Source organism: Siphateles boraxobius, unplaced genomic scaffold (genome assembly GCF_051911475.1).
Source record: "Siphateles boraxobius isolate OS27281-9 unplaced genomic scaffold, OSU_SipBor_1 9, whole genome shotgun sequence".
NCBI classification, from domain to species: Eukaryota; Metazoa; Chordata; class Actinopteri; order Cypriniformes; family Leuciscidae; genus Siphateles; species Siphateles boraxobius.
The window spans coordinates 21591305-21615993 of record NW_027509219.1 but is presented as its reverse complement, the minus strand read 5'-3'; the positions used below and the strand labels follow the sequence as shown (position 1 = coordinate 21615993).

At 36.0% G+C, this 24689-nt stretch overlaps 2 protein-coding genes across 5 annotated transcripts; one reads left to right on the top strand and one right to left on the bottom strand.

Moving 5' to 3' along the window:
- Positions 1-649: 649 nt before the first annotated feature.
- stk38a (serine/threonine kinase 38a) lies at positions 650-8229 on the bottom strand. Of its 3 annotated transcripts, none has more exons than XM_077224271.1 (14): positions 8147-8229; positions 6372-6508; positions 5989-6040; positions 5696-5818; positions 4997-5080; positions 4787-4910; positions 4531-4685; positions 4138-4264; positions 3585-3646; positions 3193-3310; positions 2987-3110; positions 2668-2763; positions 1843-1937; positions 650-1722 (listed from the first exon to the last, which is right to left on the bottom strand). In XM_077224271.1, the coding sequence occupies exons 2-14, from the start codon at positions 6500-6502 to the stop codon at positions 1586-1588; spliced, it is 1428 nt and encodes a 475-aa protein (XP_077080386.1). In that variant the 5' UTR covers positions 6503-6508; positions 8147-8229; the 3' UTR covers positions 650-1585. The 3 variants fall into 3 exon arrangements, with proteins under 3 accessions (XP_077080386.1, XP_077080388.1, XP_077080387.1); XM_077224273.1 differs by having other exon boundaries at positions 4162-4264; XM_077224272.1 differs by having other exon boundaries at positions 6372-6514; positions 8148-8210.
- A 2195-nt stretch (positions 8230-10424) lies between these two features.
- On the top strand, positions 10425-22790 carry slc38a5a (solute carrier family 38 member 5a). Of its 2 annotated transcripts, XM_077223295.1 has the most exons (17): positions 10425-10635; positions 14336-14491; positions 16805-16939; positions 17291-17369; positions 17600-17715; positions 19406-19479; positions 19575-19667; positions 19815-19896; positions 20226-20308; positions 20763-20821; positions 21258-21386; positions 21491-21570; positions 21671-21771; positions 21890-22005; positions 22105-22249; positions 22328-22431; positions 22511-22790. In XM_077223295.1, exons 3-17 carry the CDS (start codon positions 16875-16877, stop codon positions 22610-22612), a joined length of 1428 nt encoding a protein of 475 aa, XP_077079410.1. In that variant the 5' UTR covers positions 10425-10635; positions 14336-14491; positions 16805-16874; the 3' UTR covers positions 22613-22790. The 2 variants fall into 2 exon arrangements, with proteins under 2 accessions (XP_077079410.1, XP_077079409.1); XM_077223294.1 differs by lacking the exon at positions 14336-14491 and having other exon boundaries at positions 10472-10635.
- Positions 22791-24689: the final 1899 nt, after the last annotated feature.

Here is a 24689-nt window from a genome sequence, read left to right as displayed (position 1 = left end):
TTTACTCTAGCAGTATATTGTGCTCAGCTCAACATCTATCAACAAGCAATTCCACATACAAAACTTTTGTCATGCTGTGCGCAGCATAAAATCTAGTCACCAAATCATTCACTCAAGCATTTAGGCGAATCTCAGGTCATTCTTGAGCAGCTGATTTTTAAATGAATGCAACTTTTAGAAGCCTGTTTTAATCTTCCAAGATACATTCAATTTGGTCACAGAAAGACGACATATGGGTCCTGATTGTATTAATACAATTCAGTCATTCACTGTCTGCGAATTTCACACACTTCCGAAAATAATTTTTGCACTCGTTTGATTTGTACAAAGTCAGCCATCACTAACAACATGCTGATACAAGCAGCTTCAATAATGCAGACTGACTAAAACCATATGGAATTAATATTTTGCTACAAGTTGCTAGCAGCTCAAGACAAAGTATAAGCTTGCTAATTAATGCTGCATGAAAGCCAAAGCATCCATGACCAAACAACATCGAGATTCAAACCCATAAAGATTAAAAGAGGCATCTCTTTGGTAGTATAACTTTTTTTGCATTGAACATTTCATCACCACAAAACGGAAGACTCGATCAAATTCAGATCCCTGAATAGTTTTGCTATTCTTCTCAAGATGCAAGAAATGTAGCTTTGTTCCCCAAACTTCAGCAATGAGCCTTTATTAAGAAAAACAATTGCATTACCACCAAGCAACTTCTGAATCAGCCAGTGGCTGAAACTACACATATAAACAAATGCTGGTCCATAGAGATTGCTTGGTTATTGACATGAGCTGGTGAAGTTTCCTGATATGCAGTTGATGAATAATTTGGTTTTATTGGCAAATGCATTCATGATGTTTCTGCTGGTATAAGAAAGATCCGAGCGCAAGGCAACATCTGCAGCTTTGGGGGTTCGTATAAATCACATCCGACTGACTATGAAGCCCCGTGTTTTGCCATTGTCACTGAGATCTTGGATGGTGAGCATTAGGAATTTCCATGAAACAGAGGAAAGTATTGTCTTTAAAAGAACGGATTTTCAAAAAAATCCATCTCGGTTAAAACTAGGGAAGATCTGTACAGCAGGTGTGGACACGAAAAAAGGCTGAGATGGGGATTTTGCCACAAACACTAGTTCTTTGAAATGGTAAATCGACGATCCACCAGTGCTAATGCAGTTAAAATCAATCATGGTTGCAGGAGATCTAACCAGCATCCGCGCAAGCCCTTTTTTTTTTTTTTTTACCAGTGTCAGTGTACTAAAATATCCCCATTCCTAAATGTTCAAAATCTGGCAACCTGCAAAATGATTGCCTCAAATCCTTAAGAAGGAAAAAAGGAAAGGGGTGAAGTGAGGACATTTAGGGTGTTAGAGGAAAAGAAGCCCTTAGGTATGACTCTGAACGTGTCCTTCTATGGATTGAGTGTGGGTGGAGTCCACATCCATTAATGAGTCATGGTCGACTGAATCAAAACAGGAAACGGATGACGCAAGATCCTTCAGATGCGAGGAGGAGCGATGGAGAACGTCTCCTTATAGAAAAACAACCACTGCAAAAGCGCAGCATCAAGTCTTATCGAGGCCTATCTTTTCCCAGTTTTCATGTACGATGGGATGCCTCCTCGTGCGGTCAGCCCCTCAAAGCGCTTGTAGGTGTAGTTGATGAACACCCAGTCTTTACTCTTCAGATCTGCCTCGGTGTGGTTGGACACAGGAGGGGCTTGAGAGGGAGAGAGAATAGAGGAAGTTAGGGAGTAATGTTATTACATAGTTCTGAAATCCATAACCCATAAAATGTCATGTATTTCAGTAAGCATATCTAAAGTGACTAAAAATGCACCTGTAGGCTGAAGGATGTCTGAATCAGGGAACTCGTCAAAGTTTGAGGTGTCGTCAATGCTTTTGATCTCAATTGGAATAGCTGCTGGTCTCTCCCTAGAGGGAAAAAATAGTCTGCGTTCAGAATTGTATACATCCATCCTACTCTTGCCATTCTTAAAAAAAGAAAATAATACCTTTAATACCTAAGATGCACTAAACTTTTTTGAAGGATCAAGTAATTCTGAAGACTGAAGTGATGAAATGATGCGGAAAATTCTGATTTGTTTTCACAGTAAAAATACATTTTAAAATATATTAAAATGGAAAACAGTCATTTTAAAATATAATAATATTTCACAATATTGCTGTTTCATTTCAAAATATTACAGTTTTTGCTTTTGATCCAATTAATGAAAAACATTATTTTTTATGTTTTTATTCCCCTCCTTATGCTCCTTGGTGAGCATAAGATAATTATAAACTTTTTTTTATCTTACTGACCTCCAACTTTCTAACAGTATTATAAAATGTACATGGTATGCAAATTAAAGGCATAGAATACACATATAACCTAGAATTGCAAATTTAAAGTGCACACTGCGTAACCCAAAAGCAATGAACTAAAAGTTGAACAAACTGTGTTTCTGTTCTGATTATTTGACCAAACAGTATGCATATGCAGTATAGAAAGTATATACTGCACAATGTATGTTTACATTCAAGGCCCAAAGACAATTAAATTATGAACACCTGCAAAAGGAACTGATCATTATAACAGTAAACTCATTACATTATTCAATACCAGTTTAATCTGTGTGTTTGTCTACGTGAGATGACAGTATACCTGATATGGTCATAGTCCACCCCTTCAAAGAAAGGGTTAGTCTTAATCTCCTCCACTCCAGTGGCTCCAATCCTGAGCTCACTCTCACAACAGAACCTAGTGGAAAACAACACAACATCAGATGAACACTAAAAATGAACCAATGTCATAAAATATAGGTTAGCATCATGGTCAATGAAACCAAAATGCACTGGGATGAGAGAAGAGACAAGAGTTCCAGCTAAGAGTATAAAATATAGGCAAAAATCATTTTTTTTTTTTAATATAGCCCCAAAAAAGGGGGGAAGAAGGAAAAGTATAAGCAGTGAGAAAGCTGAACCTGAGGATCATATCCTTGGCCTTCTCTGAAATTGGCACCTCAGGTGGAAAAGTCAAAGTTTCCCGCCAGTTCATCACTTTCCTGTACGTTTCCTGAGGTGTCTCAGAGCAAAATGGAGGGTAACCTGACAAACATCAACACAAACACTTTAGCCAAACAAACAAAATAAAAAACATACTTTATTTACACAGCAAAAATCAACTCACCTATCAGCATTTCATACATAATGACACCCAAACTCCACCAATCACAGAGCTTGTTATACCCATTTTGCATAAAGACTTCTGGGGCGATGTAGTCAGGGGTTCCAACAGTGGAGAAGGCCTGAAAAAGACACCTTTAATTCAGACAAACTTCCTTGTCTACTTTTCTACTTATTGATCCAACACAAAAAAAGTTGTGAGATAGAGAATATAATGAATTACACAAGACTGCATCGTAACCCTCCCACACTATTTTTAAAATCATCAACAGCCATATTAAGAACACACTAATTTCACAATAACTCTTGCAAAGGCTCTTCATGCAACACTGAATCTATCTGTACCCACCCAACCACTATGTGTAGGGCAGTATTGGGTCAAGAGGAAACGCTTACCAACTGTCTCCTGTTTCGCTTCCATGTTTCTGCTTTCCTCTTTGAGTTCATGTTCTGGAACGCTACAGATAAAGAAAAAAAAGTCCAAAGTTACTGCCACAGAATCAACCATGCAATCTCTTCATTACTTCATATACACTACTGTTTAGGGTCACTAAATTATTAATACTTTTATTTAGCAAGGACGTATTCAATTTATAAAAATGTTAAGACATTCATAGTGTTACAAAAAGATTTCAAATTCTAAATTACTTTGTCAAACTGAAGGCTGAAGTAATGAGTGCTGAAAATTCAGCTTTGCCACCACAGGAATAAATTACATTATATATTTTTTTTTTAATTTTTAATATTATTTCACAATATTATAATATTAAATGTATTATTAATCGAATAAATTCAGCCTTGGTGAGGGTGAGAGACAAAAACATTTAAAAACTTACTGACCCCAAACTTTTGAACAGTAGCGTATTATGTTAAATACATTTTACTAAGAAGAGCATGATGCCAAAATACATGAATGTAATGTGGTATAAGAAATCTTTAGGATTAATACCAGAAGAGATGTTTGTCTGCTTACTGAAGTCGCTGGGAAGGCTATGATTGAGATTTCTGTAGAACTCTGTGCGGTGAGCTTTTTTTAGACCAGTGCATAAACCAAAATCAGACAACTTTACATGGCCCTGAAAGAGCAAAATAAGAATCACTCTGTTAGATTGAACTTGCCTATAGGGAGGTCACAATTCAATACTAATAAATGCAATGTAATAATATCATACTCTGAGTTATCAAGTGAAATTCTACTGGTTTTGACTATTTAAATTGATAGCAGCAAATGTAGCTGGCAATCTTTTTCTGAATAATGTGATGCTTCAAAAACTATTTCTTTTGCAAAAATATAAATGCAATATTTAATTAAATGAAATAAACTGTGTGTGGGTTTTCTTACTCTTGAGTCCAGCAGCAGGTTGTCTGGTTTGATGTCTCTGTGGATGAAGCCTAGCTGGTGAATGGAGTCAATAGCCAGTACAGTCTCAGCAATATAAAACTGTGTGGCCTCCTCCGTTAAAGTGTCTTTCTTCATCAGTAGGGTCATCATATCACCTGGGTAAACACACACACACACACACACACACGTCAAATTTGGTGCCATCATCTCGGTTGTAATGCTTCTCTGAAATTAACCGAGATCAACCCACGCTCACCTCCAGGCAGAAACTCCATGATGAGGTAGAGGTTCATCTTATCCTGAAAGCTATAAAACATCTTGACTACCCACAGACTGTCTGCCTCTACAAGGATGTCCCTTTCAGCTCGAATATGACCCACCTTGAACAGAAAACAGAGACCTGTTAACAAGACAAAGAAACTTCAATGTCATATGTGAATATGTGACTCCATCAGTGAAAACTCACCTGCTCTTTTTCAAGCATATCAGCCTTGCGCAAGATTTTCATGGCATAAATGTGTCCCGTGTCCTTCTTCTGAACTAGCCGCACCTAGAGAGAGAAAGTCAATTTTAAATGTGCTAGAATATCACAAAATACACTATAGTTCAAAAGTTTGTACAATTTCTCAAAGTGGTCTCTCATGCTCATTAAGGCTGCATTTCTTTGATTAAAAATACAGTAAAACCAATAATATTGTGAAATAATATTACAAATTAAAATAATTCATAAAACGTAATTTACTCCTGTGATGGAAAAACTGAATTGTCACTACAGCCATTACTCCAGTCTCGTGTGTTACATGATCCTTCAGAAATCATTCTAATATGCCGATTTGCTGCTCAAGAATCTTTTTACTATCAATTTTGAAAACAGATGCACTGCTTAATATTTTTGTGGAAACCATGATTTTTTTTTTCAGGATTCTTTGATAAATAGAAAGCTCAAAAGAACATTCTTTTGTAGAATTAAACGCCTTAAATGTCACATTTGATTCATTTAATGTATACTTGTTTACTAGTAGAACCAATGCATTAAATAAACAAAAAAAAAACAACGTACTGACCCCAAACTTCAGAAAGGTAGATTATACATAAGTGTACAAATAGCCTCACAACTATATTGACCAAAACATTGATGCAGTCTATAACAGAAAAAAACTCATACCTCTCCGAAAGCTCCACGGCCAATCACTTTGAGCGACTCAAAGTCTTCTAATCCAAGCCGCGTTCGTTTAAGACGAAGAAACTCTGTCTCTTTCCTAGCATGCTCAGACCGCCGGAGACGCTTCTGTGGGAGCATGAAAAGTAGACATTAAATCGACCGATCAAGTGAAATTACATTCTCTGTGTGTTTAAACATTTAACAAAACCACCAGCGTCTAAATCAAGACTTTATAAAATGTAAGCAGGGCACTTCTTCTTCTTTTTTTTTTTAAACAGTATTTCATAAAAGCTCACCTCTTCATCAGCTAGGCCCTCTTGATCCATGACCTTTTCCAGTTTCTGCTGCCTGTAACATATAGAGAATAGCTTTTAGACATGTGATAAAATACTAGAAAGGTGTGGTCCACTTTTAGAAACACAATGGGCAAAAATGACAGTAGTCCCGCCATATTCACCCAAACCTCAAGTATGTGAGGAATTACATGTATTTGTCCAAATGCTTAGTGAATCATTTAGACCTGCCAAACCTGTTCAACTAGCAAAAGTTACAAAAAAAAAGTCCTAAATATTAAGACCAGTAGGTGGGCTACGAGTAGTTTTCCATTTAAAAATAAATTTAAAACAACAAAAAAGGTCTTGCTTTTTTGGAAAAGCTTTTTGCTTTTTTCAGTCCTCACCTCATTTCCCTTTCCTCATGCTGTGAAATCAGGTTGCTATAAAAATTCTCCAGCGTCACTTTGGCCATGGTGACCCGTTCCTTAGTGTGGTTGCTCATCGAGGAGCAGGACGTCTGACTTGTCATCGCCATGGTTAACTGGACAGGAAAAACAAGTTGTTAATAGCTACAGTTAATGGCTTTTGGTAAATATATATATATATATATACACAAATTGGCTTCATCACTCTGTCTCTCCTCCACCAATAAGCCAGTGTGTTAAGGGCGTTCTGGCACACTATGGGTGCCGTCGCATCATCCAGGTGGATGCTGCACATTGGTGGTGGTTGAAGAGATTCCCCCTTCTATGTAAAGTGCTTTGAGTGCAGAGAAAAGCACTATGTACATGTAATTAATTATTATTTTAATTTATGTACATTATTAAATTGTCCTGTAAATTCAACTTCAGATATTAGAGCTTTGCATCTGACATGGCTATATACAACGTCTCTCTATGTTTAATCTTTGATATGGCTTTTAAATTTTCTAGACGGAACCCCAAATATGATTATACTCATGCAAGAAAGCGCTTATCCTAAAATGTAAGATTTTTTTTTAAGAATGATCAGTCTATATTTTATATATAAATACTGTGAAAATTATATACATAGGGGTATAATATTTCAGAATTTGTTTATGTATATATATTTTACATTATTACTTTTCCCCCACTCACTTATAGTACTGTACTGTTAGATGTAGCCTATTTATGCATTTATGTAAAAAAAAAATTTTTTGTAAATCTAAATTGCATGATTATTCTCTTAACTTGTAGTGATTTATTTAATCGCTTCATTTAGTTTATGTATACTGTTTTTCTCTTAACTTTCCCATGGACCTCCAATCACTCCCTTGCTGCCCCGAGACCCAAGTTTAAAGACCCCTGATCTATGACATGGGTACAGAAGGCGGCTGGTTCACATAAAAATGATAATTTCTTTCCATTACCAGCTTCACATGTGTTTCTTGTGCAGGTATTCAGTGAAAGGCAGCATTCAACATCAGCTACAACATTTAACTTCCCAGAAAACCCACGCCTGTAAAGTCTGACTGGCCCTTTGTTGCGCCGTGGCCAAAACAAGCATAAGATACAGGCTATACTTAACTCCATATTTAACATCTGACTCAACTTCCACAGCTGATGTCACTGAGACTGAGGTCTGAGATACGTGTTTGCAGACAGCAAGGGGAATTTCTTAACTATGAATAAATAGTGTGACTAATGAAATGAAACAAAATGAACAAATAAAAACAGAACAAAACCAGTAATGACATGAGAAAAACTAAATACTATTCAAAATCAAGGAGAAAGACAACAGACAGAAAAGCAAACGGACTGACAAAATACTGTAAACAGACACACTAAAGTTTGCCAACGCTTTTACTGGGTTTGTGTATTTAGCATTTATGCGATTTTAAAAGCAAAACTAAGGCTAATATATTCCAACTAATCAATTACTAATAATTATAAGCCTAAAGAGAAAGTATGAAAAGTAAAAACACAGGAACTATTATCAGCAGTGTAGTAAGACTGTCAGTCTGCTAGCAGCAGCCGCTAACTGTCTGTTCAGACTCATCTGCTCTCATAGCAAAGTGTGAAACGGCTAAAATCTAGTTTCATTTCTAAAAAGAACAAAAGCGACTTTGTCAAAGTTAAAACAACTACCGTAAACAAAACTATTATTTACTGGTAAAAACGTGTTAGTTTGAAAAAAATAATAATACTTGTTCGCTTACCTTCCACTCGACCTCAAACTGACTTGAGCTAGTGGACGACGACGGACATTATTTCCTTTTTCCGGGTTGGTGCTTCAGTGGGAAAAAAAGGAACAAAACAAAAGTCCTCTTTTTGACAGCCCAGCTGTTAAAATGTAATTTTATAAAAGCTGACAAAATTAGCCAACCATAATGGGATTAATTAACCTACTGAAAACTATTAGGCCTATCCTTTATTTTACCCATACACTTTTTTATACAAATATCCAATTTGGCTATGCTTGCACACTCACAATATCGATCTCTGTTTCATTGGAATGCAGCTAAACATTTTGAAATCCGCTGCTTGGAAGGACCCATTTGTTGTCACTCATAAACAGAAAGTTCTAGTTATTATTCCCGCCAGTTATTCAAAGAATAAAAAAAAAAAAAAAAATGAATTTTCAACAATATAATGGAGAGACAAGGGTTAGTTGTAAAACAATATTTCCTTATAATAAATTATTATTAAAATAAAAATTCCTGATTAGATACAAATAGCCTACTATATACTTGGCTACAATTTTTTTTTTTTGTAAAATGTACAAAACTATTATATAGTTTTTATGTAAATTTAAACAGTAAAATAAGTATGAAATATAGGCTATAACACTTCATGAAACAGTAACATACAAATTATAAAACCTTTGTTTTGGCCAACAACAAAATGTTATTAATAAAACAATATAAATTAAAAACATTTAAAACACATGCAACCAATTCCCCCAACCTTTATTTGAGTTCACTCTTTTGTCCAAAAACTATTACAAAACACGGTGATATTATAATTTTTGTTTTTGAGGACAGAATTCACAAAGATATTCTGGTTTAAGAGGGTTTTGTTCGAAGGACTATGTGTTTGACACCAGTTGAACCCACTGATAACAACTTTGCTATTCTATTCTAATGCATCACCATCCGAGGGAGCTGTTGTACATATAAGTCTATGCAAGACACTGCCAAAGATAGCAACCTTTGCTAATATGCTAACTCTACGACACAATTTCAGCTAGCTATATTAATGTAACAACACAATAATATAAATTAATAACTGGGGTAAACTGAACAAAAAATTGAATATTTAAATAATCCTGCTTCAATTTTACTAATTAATTTTAATCTTTATTTGCAGGTGAAAAGGACCAGCTTAGACTAGCAATGTCCATGCTCGTTTGTTGCTGGTCAGACTGGTAGAAATGTTGACAAAAATGCTTGTCAACCAGCATGGTCTTTTTAGTGAAGCTGGTTGGCCTCTTGCTGTAGTTGAGAAGCCTGGTGAGGACATCCAAACCACAACATGCTAGTAACCAGCAGTGCTTGGTGACCAGATCTTCATGACAAGTTTTTGCAACACTCACAGAAGAGTGAAGTACATGATGAACATCAGTATGGCTACAATGACAAATTATATCACATTTAAGTATTAGATCCATGCATCTGATTAAGCTAATGTATGAAGTCTACTATTGGTGTTAATTTGTCGAGAAAGCCGTGGAGGATAATGAGGATTTGAAACTTCTTGCTATTGTTCCATGCCAGATGAAGGACATTTCTTTGCCTCTGCTGCCTTACACCAGGGCTTAAAGTTGTTATTATATGGCATTATATTTATTTGAGTTGTTATTTTTAACCTTTAATAATTTAATAATACCTGCTGACAGGGCTCTCTGTAGCCTATGTTTACAGCATTAGATGAAATTTTCTTCCTTGAGAAAATTTAACATGTATCTACCTAATATTTATTCAAATCTTTTGATTTTGAATCAAGATCGGAATCAAACCACAAGAATTGAATTGAAATAGTAAAATTTGTATCAATCAATAATAAAAGCAGTAGCCTACCAGTCATTTCCCCAGATGTTTTGACATTCAAAATAGCCTACACTTATTGTGATGCAAGTTTTTTTTTTACATCCCCCCAATCTACCCAATAATTCTTACTCCAAGCTAAACTCAAAAGTTGGCAGTCTTAACAAAGGAAAACACAGTAAGCATGCCAACAGTAATACTGAGAAATTTTCACATCTTCAGCAGACTAACCCTAACCCTAAATAAAAAAAATTTTAAGACAGGTTTTTTCCCCCCATTTGAGGACGTCCTCAAATGTCTCGATAATGAGGTTTTGTCAGATTTGGCTCACTTCTGGGGACAATGTTGTCCTCAAACATTAGCTAAGTATGTATATGCAAAGGGAAAGAAAGAGATGTGAGATTCCGTACATATCTCAGTTGAGAAAAAGGCGGGACAAACTGGAAGTCCCGCTCTTTTTTTTTTGTTTGAAGGAGTGGCTAAAAAACTTCCCTTACCAGATGCTACCACATTTTTGTCTAAAGTTCTCTCTCCCTTTCACTCCATCTGTCTGTGTTAGATGACGTACTCAAGAACCATCTGGGAGTATCAAACCATCATTTTTCTCCATTAGAAGATCTATTTGTTGTCTACATTGAAGACAATTGTCAAGTGTCAAAAAGGTAAGGAGACTATAATATCTCTTAAAGATTCTCTCAACAGTAGGATATATTTGTCCAAAATAACAGTTGTCAAACAGTTTCTTTACATAGAGTCACTACTAGTTAATAATTCATCTGTTTTTTGATTAATTGTTAGCACCATTCATGAGATGTCCTCAGCTACATCAGAAGGAAGTAGGGAGACCTATGCCATGTGGCACATGGCAGCTAGAGCCGAAAGCTGCAATAATTCATGACAGAAGCAGTTCAGAACAATCACACAATTGTCTCTAGGTTCACATGGATCTGTACACTGTTTCTTCATTTAATCATAGGAGAATCATATGAAATATGTATTTCACGCATACTTGCCATTGTAGATATTACAATGTGTATATAGACTCTTTCTAGACTTTAAAATATTTGAATATTCCCTATAATGGCACGCATAGTTGATATGGATTATGAATTGGGATATTCATCACTAAGCATTTTCTACCTCATACTCAAACACAAACTTCTGAGTTACGTGCGTTGTGTACAGGATGTGGAGTAAACGGAGGTTAAAGTGATAAATGGAATTAGGTTGAGTATTATACAATGCACCACATTTCCATAATGCACTAATTTCTGTAAAGGTTATTTCATTTTTCATACATTCACAGCTTCAAAAGCCCCTTTACTTGTTTAAAATGCGTCATACCTGTTACATTTTAGTTCCACTTTGTCATAAAGGTGTTTAATGTCAACAAGGCGTAATGGTGACCGGTTATATCAGTGATTGTTGGCCAAGGCTTTCCAGGAGAGCCTGTTCTAGTTAGATATCAGTGTGTATCTTGAGGTGGATCTTTAGTGTTCAACTGAATTTTTTAGAATATGACGTAGGGTGACCACCATCAACCAAACCAAATGTGGGAGGATTATAAGTTTATGTGGGTATGTTACCAACACTTAAAGACAAACTGAAACTGTTATATTATGTTTGTCTAACTTAATAAAAACATTTGAATTCTGCCTTTCAGCTGATAAAAATTCTTTGTTCTTTAGTCCCTTCCAGAAAACACCATTACATCACAATGTAACATAACATGTCTTTATTTTACATGACATTTAAATTCAACATCACTGAGCCCAAAGGCAGCAGGCAGCATTCAGATAACTATTTTTGAAACAGTTCTGACCAAGTCCAACTAAAATCCAACAAAATAAATTATGAACAAATAAAATATAAACAAACATGAATTTAGATCATTGACAGTCTTATATATAAAGAATAACAAAAACTTTCATATATTTTTTAGAAAAGATGTGAATTAAAACAACCGCAGCAGGCACATTAATTAAATTTACCCAATTATCCATTTGTTTTCTGACAGGGAACACATGGAATGAATCACCGCTCCACATTTTGATCGACAGCTGTCACGTCCTACTATAGTGACCGTGTTTAGCCTACTCGTTTGCTTTCAACCATTGGATAGGATTTTAAAAACAGCTGTTGTATTTGTACATCTGACGAAGCGCTATTAAAGGTGAAAAACTACGCAGCAAAAATAATCAATAAAATGCTTTCTTAAAAAGGCAAAAGAACGCATGCACATTTTCTTAATATGATATTCAAAAACCAACAGACTGATGAAAATGTGGGACATTTTCTCAATATGCGACATGCAGGACAAGAGGTGACAGGCTGTGCGGTAGGCCTACAACACAAAGCGGGACGGGTGGTCACTCTAATATGACGTATTAGGCAAGTAAGATCAAATATAAAATACAATAGATGACGTTTCCTCTTACATAAAAAGTACAGACTATTATACGTTATAATGTAGTGTTTTGACTCATAAAGCTTTATTTCACACATAAGGCACTGCAACAGTAGCATTGTGAGTGAGGGCCACGTGTACTGTATGACTGAGTCATATAAGCTAGTTCCTGTCTGACGCTATAATCTTTGTGTGAGAACATCCTGTTTGATGACGATAATCACACAACATTTTTTTTATATCAATCTCTTTATTACCTAAAAGTAAACAATTGTGACCAAATGGCCACATGTCTGCAAACACTGGCATACTCTCTTGAGTAGTCTATCTGTGTGTGAGTGAGAGAAATACTGTTTTTCATACACTGCCTTTTTCTTTAATATTTCTTTAAAATTGTATACTTTTGCAGTCCTTAAATTGAAAGTACATGAAGGCCAATGAAGCATGACTGAACACTAAATACATGTGCGACTTTCATGATATATATATATATATATATATATATATATATGTATGTATATATATAGCATCTGACATGGTTCATCATTTTCATTAGTCAGTCAAATATTGATTCCTTATAAAAGTTACAAAAGTTATTCAGTCAGAGGCAATGGGTGAATTTCTCTTTATCTTTATTAACATTTAGATTAACATTAAGGACAAAGACAGCAGCAGGAATGTTAGGTTGCCGTCACTTTAAAAGCTGCACGTATCCAATATACTGTTACACACGCGCTGTCTTTCTCAACTGTTTATATTCACTGAACACATAACTGACTGTGTTTCACAAGGACTCGCCGACAAGGGCATTTTGACAATTTTGTGTGAATTTCTCCATTCAAGCGCAAGAAGACTAGAAAGAGAACTCAATATATTAGGCTTGCGCTCTGTCTGAAGGGCAGCTTTCTGGGCTCGCAATTTCGAATGATTGCGCACAGAAAACTTATTCTAAAAAACTTTATGTGATTACTGTGCCCCTTTACTGTAATAATGTAGGGAACCACTCTTTATACATAAATCATGTTTTTACTTACATATACGATTTAGTTTTAATCCAAATGACGTATGTGTGCTGAGTGAGTGATCAGCAATCAAGAGCATGCAACAGAAGTTCTCTCTCCCTGAGTACATGTAGCTACAAGTACATGAGATCAGTATCAGGCCCAATTCCAAGAAATATATTGGTATCGGGGCATCCCCATTGTATTAAGGATTAAAATAATCTTTTGTTTAAAGTAAAATTTCACACACTTTCTTTATAGTATGACTTCATGAATTAGGAAAAAAAATATTTATAAAAACATATAAAATCAATTGTCCATCGACAGGGTTTATAAAACAGCATATAGAAAATTATCAAAAGGTATTTGGACATTTTATTTGGACAAATGATAAAAGAAGTGTTTGAATTAACATAGTGTGCAATGACACACACACACACACACACACACACACACACACACACACACACACACACACACACACAACCCCTAACCCTACCCATAAACACAAAACCTTATAGAAAACATTAAGGTTAAAATTTTCAAAAACAACAACAACAACAACAACAAAGACAAAAAAGGGACACGATTTATTATGATTTATAAGCTGTTTTCATCATGGAGACCAAAAATGTCCCTACAAGGTCAAAAAAAAATCCTACACAAGGATAGCAAAAAATGACTATGCTTGTAAGGACATTTGGTCCACACAATGTAGGGTTTACCAGGACCACACACAAACACACAATCCCCGCCTTTTCCCACCCCTTACTCAACTTTAGACAGCCATATGAAACAATCAAACTTGCATCATATGTACAAAACTCAGCAGATTCACTTCTTTTAACCTGTACAAGAGTGTTAAAATAGCAGACTTATGCCAGAGCGTCCTTAAACATAGACATCCTTTATCCCTTCACGGAGGAGTTAATCTCCTTCTCCTCCCCCACTCAGGTGAGCTCGGCACATGTACTCACACAAGCTGGACAGCTTTACTAAGGCAACACAGGAAACAAACGAATGAATGAAGACTCTCTGACCTCAGTACACTACATAGCTACACTTTTAGAGACTTTTGACTGTTGCAAGGTTTCTCTTCTTCTCAGAGTGGTGAGTACTTCCACAACAGCCTATTTCTGTTGGAATAAAAGCATGTGTTTATACAAGGGTGTGTTGGGAGGTTGGTTCTGTTTCAATACAGATAAAGTCTTGCATCAGACAAAAGTCATGTGGTCAAGACTTGCCTCACAGGCTTACTTCCCTTGCTTTACAGTTTCTGTATTTTTTCATTTCATGCTTTATTTCCCACCAATCTTATGTTTCGGCAGTAATTAGATAGTTTGTCAAGAGTAACTTTAACTTGCATCAACCTCTTTTCCATAGACATATTTTTCATTATAACCAAACAGCTACAGACATTCGGCGATGGAACGCTGTTAAAGGGACACTTTACTTGAACTCGCTCTTACTTTAAACAAGCACATAATATATTTTACAGAGTGATGGTGGTCTTAAAAGTATAGTGTTTTGAAAGGGGAATTGATTTGCGGCTCAAAATTAAAATAAAGTGGTATTTTATATTTACATATTTTGGACAGTTTGACCCCTAAACAATGACCAACTGTGCTTGGCAGGGAAGGACTGAAACTACTCAGGGAATTCTGCATCATAACCTAATAAAGCACTGAATGGACAGACATTTTGCCTATTAAGGCAACTGCAAGTATCCTTTCATTCCACGAGTAAATGACAGATTAAGACTAAGTATTTCCTGACCTAAGCACTGACGCATTTTTCACATTGTTTCCTTGAGAGTTCAAGTTTACGAAGGGTTGCATCAGCCATGCTTATACTGAGTTTACACTTAAAAGATGCCTTATATGCATATATTTATAATCATAACATATGTTGCACTCCCCTTTCTGTGGTGTCCATTATCATTTCAAACCACACACAGAGAGAAAGTTTCACTATCTTCATTCCTACACTTATGAAAAAGAAGTCTGCTTAATGTGCACCTAGTGTACTTCAAATTGCTCAAATTTTCTTCAAAAAACTTTGCTCTGTTAATTTGAGACGAACCGATCTGTAGAACCTAGAGGAAGCTATCTGTTAGCACAGGACCATTTCGACCAACAAGACTCAACAACAATGGCTCAACCAAAAGTAAGAATTTGGGGGGTGGGATTATCCATTCAGCTGACCAATTACAATCAGGGGGAGTGTACAGGATCCCTGTGTGAAAACATTCGCAATAGCGTAATACTTTGCCTGCCATGTATTTATATTAAAACACTTTGGGAAGATCTGAACATATATTTAGTTTTCAGGTTGAGAATACTGCTGTAGCCTGAACTATGTAATTACACCACAATTCAAATTTACAGTGTATTTTTACTTTGTTTATTTACTTTATTTACAATCGTTCATTTGAAAGCCATGTTTCTAGTATCTGTAAAACCACATTCTTCCTCAATGCTCTCAATGACAAATGCAGAAAAGTTAGTTCATGCATTCATGACCTCAAGGCTAGATTATTGTAATGCTCGACTGGCTGGTTGCCTTGCACGTCTGTTATCTAGCTCACAGCATTTGATAATATGCATGGTCATGCCGTTTCCGCAGATTTGAGTTTTTGAAGTTTACACGAAGATGATGATGGTTTTTCAAAACCACTGGGCACTTTCAAAACCCATTTACAAAAACTTGCATTTTGAAACCTACTTCATGGTTTGCATTCTCACCAAAATGCCATTGTCATGTAAATGAACGGCCAGAACGCATTAAAACTTTTCTGTTTTCAGTTGAAAAGGGTGTCGTGTAAGCGGCCCCTAAGTTAATAACTAATAATTTCTACAACAGAAAATAATCAATAAAAAATTTTCTTAAGCTAGACAATTACTTTCTTCTAGAGCTGCTGTACAGCCAAAACAATCTTTGTTGCATTAATTTCCTATTATCACTAAAGTTGACTTGAAACCATATTGTAAAAAGAGCTATATAAATGAAGGTGACTTGACTTGACTTTATAATAATCAAGCTTTAAATATGATTAAAAAAAGCTGCAGATTAGTTACTGCTCACAACTAACTTATCCGTCTGAATTAATGATGAAGGGGGTAAATATGCACATAGTACACAGCTGTTTTATATCAAGACTAATCTTTCCAGTATGTATCTTTCTATAAGATACAGTAATGCTCTGAGGAATGTTTTACCATACTTTTCCGCTGCCTCATCTTCCACCTTGTGTATTTATGTGAAGATTATGGTCCTGTTGCACATTCTATCACTGCTTTATTTTCTAGCTTTTGTACACTTCACACTGCACTTTTTTTCCAGGCACACACATTCAAGTTTTACAATCATTTCAGTTCTCAATAAAATGATCACTGACCCCAGAACCCCTTTTCTGTGTTTCAGATTGTGTTTACAGAGCTTGACCATATACAGACAGTGTTCTTTGAAGAATTGTTAAGTGTAGAAGTCTAAAATGGAGGTACAGAAAATGTCAAACGGTCACCATGATCTCAGCCCTGACAAAAGTCCAGAGAGCGGGTACATTTCCACACCAACACATTCATGAGGAACTATCTCAGAAACTTCCTTCAGCAATGTGCTACCTTTCTCTATAAATCATATTATGAAGTTCATGCTTTAGAAAGTCAACTCAAATCTTTTTTACCCTATAAACTATGCAGCTTAAAGCAAAGCTTTGTTTGAAAGTATCTATGTATATTCAACTTGTGAAGTGTTTAAGTAGCAGTCTCAAACTTTTAATTCGTAATTCAGTAGCTGTCATTTCCTGTATTTTCTCAAAAGATTTTCTGTATAAGACAGATGAAACAGATATTAAAATGTATCAACTTTGCATAAAAAAACAATATTCCTTTTGCTTGTATTACACAGATTTGATGCCCTTGAAAACATAACAGAAAGCGAAACGTTCCTCCACGATAAAAGCAATGGAACAACTCATTTTACAGACGTGAGTATGCAAATTTCAGAATTTACTTCACAGAAACATGCAAGTAGGGGTGAAACTGATTAGAAAATTGATTGAAACAAAGAAAGATGCTTACAGACAAGTAGGAATAATTTCTAACTTTAAATTTGTTTGTGGAGTTACACAGAAAAAGTGAAACTACCATTCAGGCTAAAGAACCATATTCAGTTAAATAGGTTCATGACTAATTCATCATTCACCTTTTATTTCAGTTTGAGGGAAAGACTTCTTTCGGGATGTCTATTTTCAACCTCAGTAACGCCATTATGGGCAGTGGAATTCTAGGACTGGCTTATGCCATGGCCAACACAGGAATCATCCTTTTTGTGTAAGTCAAACAACACTTGTAATTATGCATGCATTTGGGTTGATTTGAGCTTTAATGTATAATCAAAATAAAGGTTATTGAAGTTGTGATATGGAAAAAAGGAATTCTACTGAGTAAATCCCATCTGAGTTGAAGAGCCTTCTAGTCTTTCTGGTAAATCTGGTCCAAAGTTACAAATGTAAACGGAACAATTCAGGTCTAGAGAGGTGGAGTAATGCCTTGGCATTTGGCTGCATTTTATTTTTAGGACCGTAAAGCGCACCTTCTTGTAGAGGACTTCTGTTAATATCCTGTAATGTGTGTGTTGCATATGCGTGTCTGAGTTCGGCCTAGCTGAGCATTAAGGCTTCTTTGTGTCCATCTTCATTTAACTGTAGGCATATGCTTCCATACTCCAGTGTGCCTCTGTCACGTCACATGTGCCAGCCACATCCAGCCTTACAAATACTCAGCCAATACAAAGTCAAATATTTGCATGTTTTTTTTTCTTCCCTGAGGTGTCGTGTAACAAAAGGGAAGAGTCTCTGCTAAATATATTTACTTCATTCTTTCATTTTCATTTCTTCCCTACCACTAAACCACATTCTTTACTGATCAACTTGGATAAATCGAGTAGGCCTACGCAAACAGGTTATGAAAACTACAAAAACAGCAAAAATAAAACAATATTTATTGATAGGACATATACAATTGCTAATCCTTGTGAATGATCGGGTTTTATTTGTGTAGGGAGCTTTAACGTCAACATGTCTATGATGTGACACGCACATGTAATGCCATCACAGATCAGAAGGGTTATAAATGGCCTGCTGTAATCAAGTCAAAGCCTGTCTGTCTGTCTGTCTGTCTGTCTGTCTGTCTGTCTGTCCAGCCCAAATAGGGTTTTAAAGCAGCTTGTTGTACAAAAAATAGTTTGCTAGTTGTAATCTCAACAGCTTCTCTGCTAAAAGGAAAACACTCCTGCCAATCATAACATTCAGCAATATGCAATTACGGATATGCCTATGTCTAAAATACACTAGGGGGAAGTGTTAACTCATAGAAAACGTCTTTGTTTATGTTGCACACATTTATCGCAGAGACTGTGTGTTACAGTGTTTTTGTGGGTAGGCTATACGAAGAAAAACACGCCTGAGCTTGTCTAATGCGCTATTAATAAGATTAGAGGTTAGATGACTCGACGACTGGCTGCGGTAATAATATCTCTGATGAAACTGTACTTTGGGCCACCTAATCATGATTAAATTAGGACCTCAGAAACTCAAATGACAGATTGATGAGTCTGATAATCTGTAAAATCAAAAGGGCGAGATAAAGGTAATAAAATAATATTTTGGGGATAGGTTTTGGCAGGTTATCTATGCAGCATATTAAAGGGATAGTTGACCCAAAAATCACCCTCATGTTGCTCCAAAGCTGACTTTCTTCTGTGGGACAAAATATTATAATTTTTTTGTTTTTGTCTATTCAATGAAAATCATTGGAGTTCAGTGTTGTTTTGGACCCCAGTGACATTCTTCTTTTCTGCTCAACATATACCAGAAAGTCGTAGATTTGAAATGACATGAGTGTCAGTAAATGATGACATTTCATTTTTGGGTGAACTACAGTATACCTTTAAGTATACAGTAAGAAGTTACTTTTTTCTGTTGTTGTTTATAGTTTCATCATTTGAGTTACTTGTTTTCAGAATCTTGTTGATAAGCATCGCTCTGCTCTCTGCCTACTCCATCCACCTGCTTCTGACGAGTGCTGAAGTGGTTGGTGAGAAACATCTTCTCTCTAATGTCTTCAAAGGCAATCCTGATAGCATGAAAAAAAGCATCTCACCTTTCCATTATGTTTGTTTGTGTGTTTAGGGATCCGTGCATATGAACAGCTCGGGTACCGTGCATTTGGTACACCTGGGAAAATCTTAGCAGGATGTGTTATAACATTGCACAACATTGGAGGTAAAATTAAATGCATTATTACTTTCAGTAGTTATACTCATGAAGTCATAAGACATCACAGCTGATAAATCAAAATCAGTGATAACCACATAAAGCAATATGAGTGCTGATCACTACAACTGTTGTGTTCTTTCTTTGATACAACAGCAATGTCCACTTACCTGTTCATTGTGAAGATAGAGTTACCTCATATTATTCAGGGTCTTATGAAACTGCCAGATAACTATACGTGAGTACCAGAACATAGTAGGCTACTGATGCTGATGTGCCAGATACAGTGGGGTCCAAATGTGAGACCATGCAAAAAATCTGAAGGGTTCTGAAAAAGACAAACCAAAGAAATGTTTTGCGCTATATATTGTGTACTATTTCTAAGTCACTAATCAAATAAGCAAATTTGTGGCTTTTGAACCCCACTGTATTTCCTTTTAATTTTTTTTTTTACTTTTTGAATTCTCTGTGTACGTGGTTAAAACACTCTGACTGCTTTTTATAGTCATATGATCACTCCTATTAGCATGACATTTTGTGTAAAACACCTTTTTTTCTCTTTGTCAGTCCATGGTTCGTTGATGGGAAGTATCTCATCATTATCGTTAGTGTCGGAATCATTCTTCCACTGGCATTTATGAAACGACTCGGTACGTTCCTGTCACCTTTCCCTCCATTCATTCATTTTCAGTTTTCTCCCTCTGTCATTCTATTTTATTTCACAATAACCATAATCTCAATCAAACGTTTACACACCTGCACTAAAGATCTATGTTGATTGTCTTAAATTAGGCCAGACGATTTAAATTCAAAGCGATTTAAAGCAGTCACATTGTTTGGCAAAATTTTGCATAAGAGCGAAAAGATCCCCAGGCAAATCATTTTACTCATTTTAAGGTGGTAATGTGAAATAGTCATGCTGACCAACAGAAAGCTGCTTGGTAAAAAAGTGACAAAATTTTGCTAATGTGACCGTACCATTATAGTGCATTAAAAATAAAACATTTTATCAGTACACACCTTGGAACCCAATCGTACCCATAGCCTGACAAATTGGTATGAAAATGTACATGTATTTATCATTTATTTATGCTTTTATTTTAGGGTATCTAGGCTACACCAGTGGCTTCTCCCTCAGCTGCATGGTCTTCTTTCTCATATCTGTAAGTTAACTCTCCATCTACCTACATATAAAGACACCAGCAGGGTTGCCAGGTCTGCGAAACAGAACTAGCCCACTGGCTGATTAAAAACAGTCCAAAACTATGCCACTCCCATACCTACATTACATTTTTACATTCATTATTGTGCATTATACACAATGTCAACTTTAAAATCACTATATAGTAGTAATCACTAACAGACCCTCCCTCACAAAACTCAAATAGCACATTTCAAATCAAGCACTTCAGGCAGTACAACTTATGCAATATCAAACCTTTCACCCGCTGAAAATAAATAAAAGAAAGAAAACACTGCAGCATTTTAAAAGTAGCCCAATTCCATGGGAAAACCATAGATTAGGACACCCAGGACACTAGTATACATTAATCATGTCATTGCGACAAATTAATGCATCTCTCCATTGTGTCTAATTAGGTAATCTACAAGAAGTTTGTCACAGAGTGTCTTGTAGAACCCATCAAAAATAGCACTTTTCTCAATGAAAGCATATACAACTCCAGCACCGACACCTGTGAAGCTAAATTTATAACTGTCAACCCAGAGGTGAGAGATATCCACTGCAAATCTTATTATCAGTTGTCCCTTTGGCTTTACTTCAAACCCAATGAATTAATCTGTTAATTTCATGTTTTTTTTTTAAATCACAGACTGCTTTTACCATTCCCATAATGGCGTTTGCTTTTGTGTGTCACCCTGAAGTGTTGCCCATTTACACAGAACTCAAAAAGTAAGGCTGTAATTGCAGCTTTGTTGATTCACATTGGCATTTCACATTCACATTTTAAATGTATTAATATATTTGCATCTTTGTCTCCTTGTTATTTCAGTCCAAGCAAGAAACGCATGCAAAACATTTCTAACATCTCTATTTTGGCCATGTTTATCATGTACCTGTTGACTGCGATCTTTGGCTACCTCACCTTCTATGGTAATAAGAACTTCACAAAAAACCATGCCATTTACAAAATACCATATATCATCAAAGTACCAACATTTGTGATATTTAAAAATGTTTTAACAATCGGTATGTATCTACATTTGTTTAGCAAAAGTGCAGTCAGAGCTTCTGGAGATGTACAGTAAAACAGACACCCTGATGCTGTGTGTTCGGCTGGCTGTGCTGATTGCAGTGACACTGACCGTTCCCGTGGTCCTTTTCCCTGTATGTTAATTTCCCTGGCTCATTAGTTATTGCTTGCATATAATTCCTCTCATCATCTTGCTGGTTGATTGTTGACAGTGCAGCATTGTCTTTCTCTAGATCCGCCGTGCCGTCATGCAGCTTCTGTTCCCTGAAAAGGCCTTCAGCTGGGTGCGTCACATCTCCATCGCCGTGTGCCTCCTCTTTGCCGTCAATCTTCTCGTTATCTTCGTGCCCAACATTCGTGATATCTTCGGCTTCATTGGTGAGTCAGATTTGCAGTGTAGAGGATTTTAGTGGTCACATTAATATGCAGAATTCAACTGATTCATTTTTCTTTTAGGTGCCACATCTGCTCCCAGCCTCATTTTCATATTGCCAGGAATATTCTACATTTGCATCGTCCCCAAAGAACAGGAGCCGTTGAAATCTCGGCCAAAGATCCAGGTGAAAATCAGACAGAAAGTTACTTCCCTCTCACAGATCTATGGCTTCTTTTTTTCTCACTTCCATTTATGTTTTCCAGGCGATGGTGTTTGTGACACTGGGTTTCATCTTCATGATTATGAGTATTACGTTCATCATAGTAGAGTGGGTCACTGGAAAGAAGTCGATGGCTGGACACTGACAGAGCTGAGAGAGCACAACTGAATCCTAAAAAACAAATACAGAACACATAGAGCTGAACCTGCAGCCAGTGACCACGTTCAGATTCATTTAGCTTGATAAATATCAAATCGGATAGCTCCTTAATTTCAATAAGTACAAAATGAAAAGGTTTTCAAGGAGGCCAGTTACCAAAATCCCCCCCCAAAAAAAGCTTGGTAACAGATATTCTTGACATGTTATGATGCTCTAATAACATTTTTATTGAAAGCCATTTTTACATGCAAAGATATTGCAGTTATGGCTGGCAAATGGAACTTCCTAAATTACATGGATGGAAAAACTGTGAAACTATGATGAGCATTAACTCATCTTTATTGCCAAAAGTGTAAACATGCAGTTTGAAGTCTACCTCCTACTAACCAGAGCAATTTTACAATGACAGAGACAGTTTATGTTTTTTTTTGATCGGTGCATATTTTGGGATCCAAGAGTCTTTCGTTAGTGAAAATGCTTTGTTCCGTTCATTACAAATTATATTATTAACAGCATTTTAAGAGGAACATTTGTGCAAAATCGGATGATCCTAAATCTATCTTAAAGGTACAATGTAACTTTTGACCCTCTAGTGGTTAAAAAACAAAACAGAACATTGTTTTGGTTGTGCTTTTTCTCTGCGTGACTGTGGATGAATATGCTATCCAGTGCTCAACATTCACTACTATGCTTGAGAGACAACCAGTTTAGATGGAAAGGATCTCAAGCTAACTAGCTGAAGAAGTTACTGTAGCTATCTATTAATAGACACGGTGCTTCCTTGAAGATACATTTAAGCACAGCGCTACAACAATCATAATGAAATGACCCTTCACAATAGATAATGCTTCACAATGAACTCCGGTAGACTACATAATATTTTATCTGTTCAATAAAATACATTACTCACTAGTTGTGCAATAAAAACACCATCTCTGCATCACTTTTATAGCATTCCAAATACGAAATAGCTACCCCAGTTTTCTCCAAAACAATGATGATTCCCCTTTTATTGAGAAGTCTGTTGAGTTCTCTTTATATTCGACTCTCCTATATTCGGCGTTAAAAAACAAAAAACAAAAAAAACAACAACAAAAAACAGAGAAAAGCCCCCCGGAGGTTTGAGATGTAGCCGGTCTATGTCAACCTTTCTCGCTCGCTTCGACAACTATGCCACTCTCACACCATACACGAGTCAAAAGGAGCCGGAGCAACTTTTCTCTATTTACGGATATGAGCAGACCAGACACGCACGGGTAACTGACGTATACTCAATGTCCCGCGAAAACCATCCAGTCAGGTCTAAAATATAAACGCTTATTATAGGCTCACCTTATCAAAGTGAATCAGGATAAGACAAAAACAAGTTTTGAAAGAATGATTGAAGGTGTTTTGACTCATTATTTAAACTTTAATTCTGAACAAAAAAAGTTAAACGGTGTAGGGCAGGCTATACCCGTAATGTTATCTTTTTTTTCTTTTTTTTAATCCCAAAACGTTATTTTTTCATATTTGATTTTGAATCCCGGATATTCAATTTGGTCTTAGACCTTTGGAACCCACTGTATGTGAATCTCAGTTAACTTTATTTGTGATGAATGATATAGTTTATAACTTTATTTAAATAGGAAAAGTGATGAATACAGTTTTGTGATGAATTTCAACATTATCTTAAAGGACAATGCTTGAATGTTAGACAAAGATCCTTAATGTATTGTATGTATTGGTACATATTGTTACACCCATCAAACAAATGAAATCTACAGTACGAGATGTCTTACAGTAGGCCTACATCAACAGTGTTAGTGCAGATATTGGCGCTGTCATATGACAACATTTCTTTACTCTGTTTTAGAGAGGTGAAGGAATACTAATGATCTTGTGGTGTTCAAGAAACACAAAACACTGTTTTGGCATTTTTCATGTTGTATGTCATTTTGTTTGTTGTAGAATTGAAAATACTTTTTGAACATCTTGAAAATGAGAATACTCAATATCTTTGTGGTTTACATGGTTACATGGTTGTTTACATGGTTTACATGATTTCAGTGCATGACAAAAAT

Bases quoted from the DNA above. Each gene is read 5' to 3' on its own strand.
- stk38a (XM_077224271.1), bottom strand. From the start codon at position 6,502: ATGGCGATGACAAGTCAGACGTCCTGCTCCTCGATGAGCAACCACACT. The intron at 3,647-4,137 runs GTATTAATCCTA...CTTTATCTGTAG, and splicing joins GCAGACAAACATCTCTTCTG to CGTTCCAGAACATGAACTCA. The intron at 3,111-3,192 runs GTGAGTTGATTT...GATGTTTGTCAG, and splicing joins TATGTATGAAATGCTGATAG to GTTACCCTCCATTTTGCTCT.
- slc38a5a (XM_077223295.1), top strand. From the start codon at position 16,875: ATGGAGGTACAGAAAATGTCAAACGGTCACCATGATCTCAGCCCTGAC. The intron at 19,668-19,814 runs GTAAAATTAAAT...TTGATACAACAG, and splicing joins AACATTGCACAACATTGGAG to CAATGTCCACTTACCTGTTC. The intron at 20,822-21,257 runs GTAAGTTAACTC...GTGTCTAATTAG, and splicing joins TGGTCTTCTTTCTCATATCT to GTAATCTACAAGAAGTTTGT.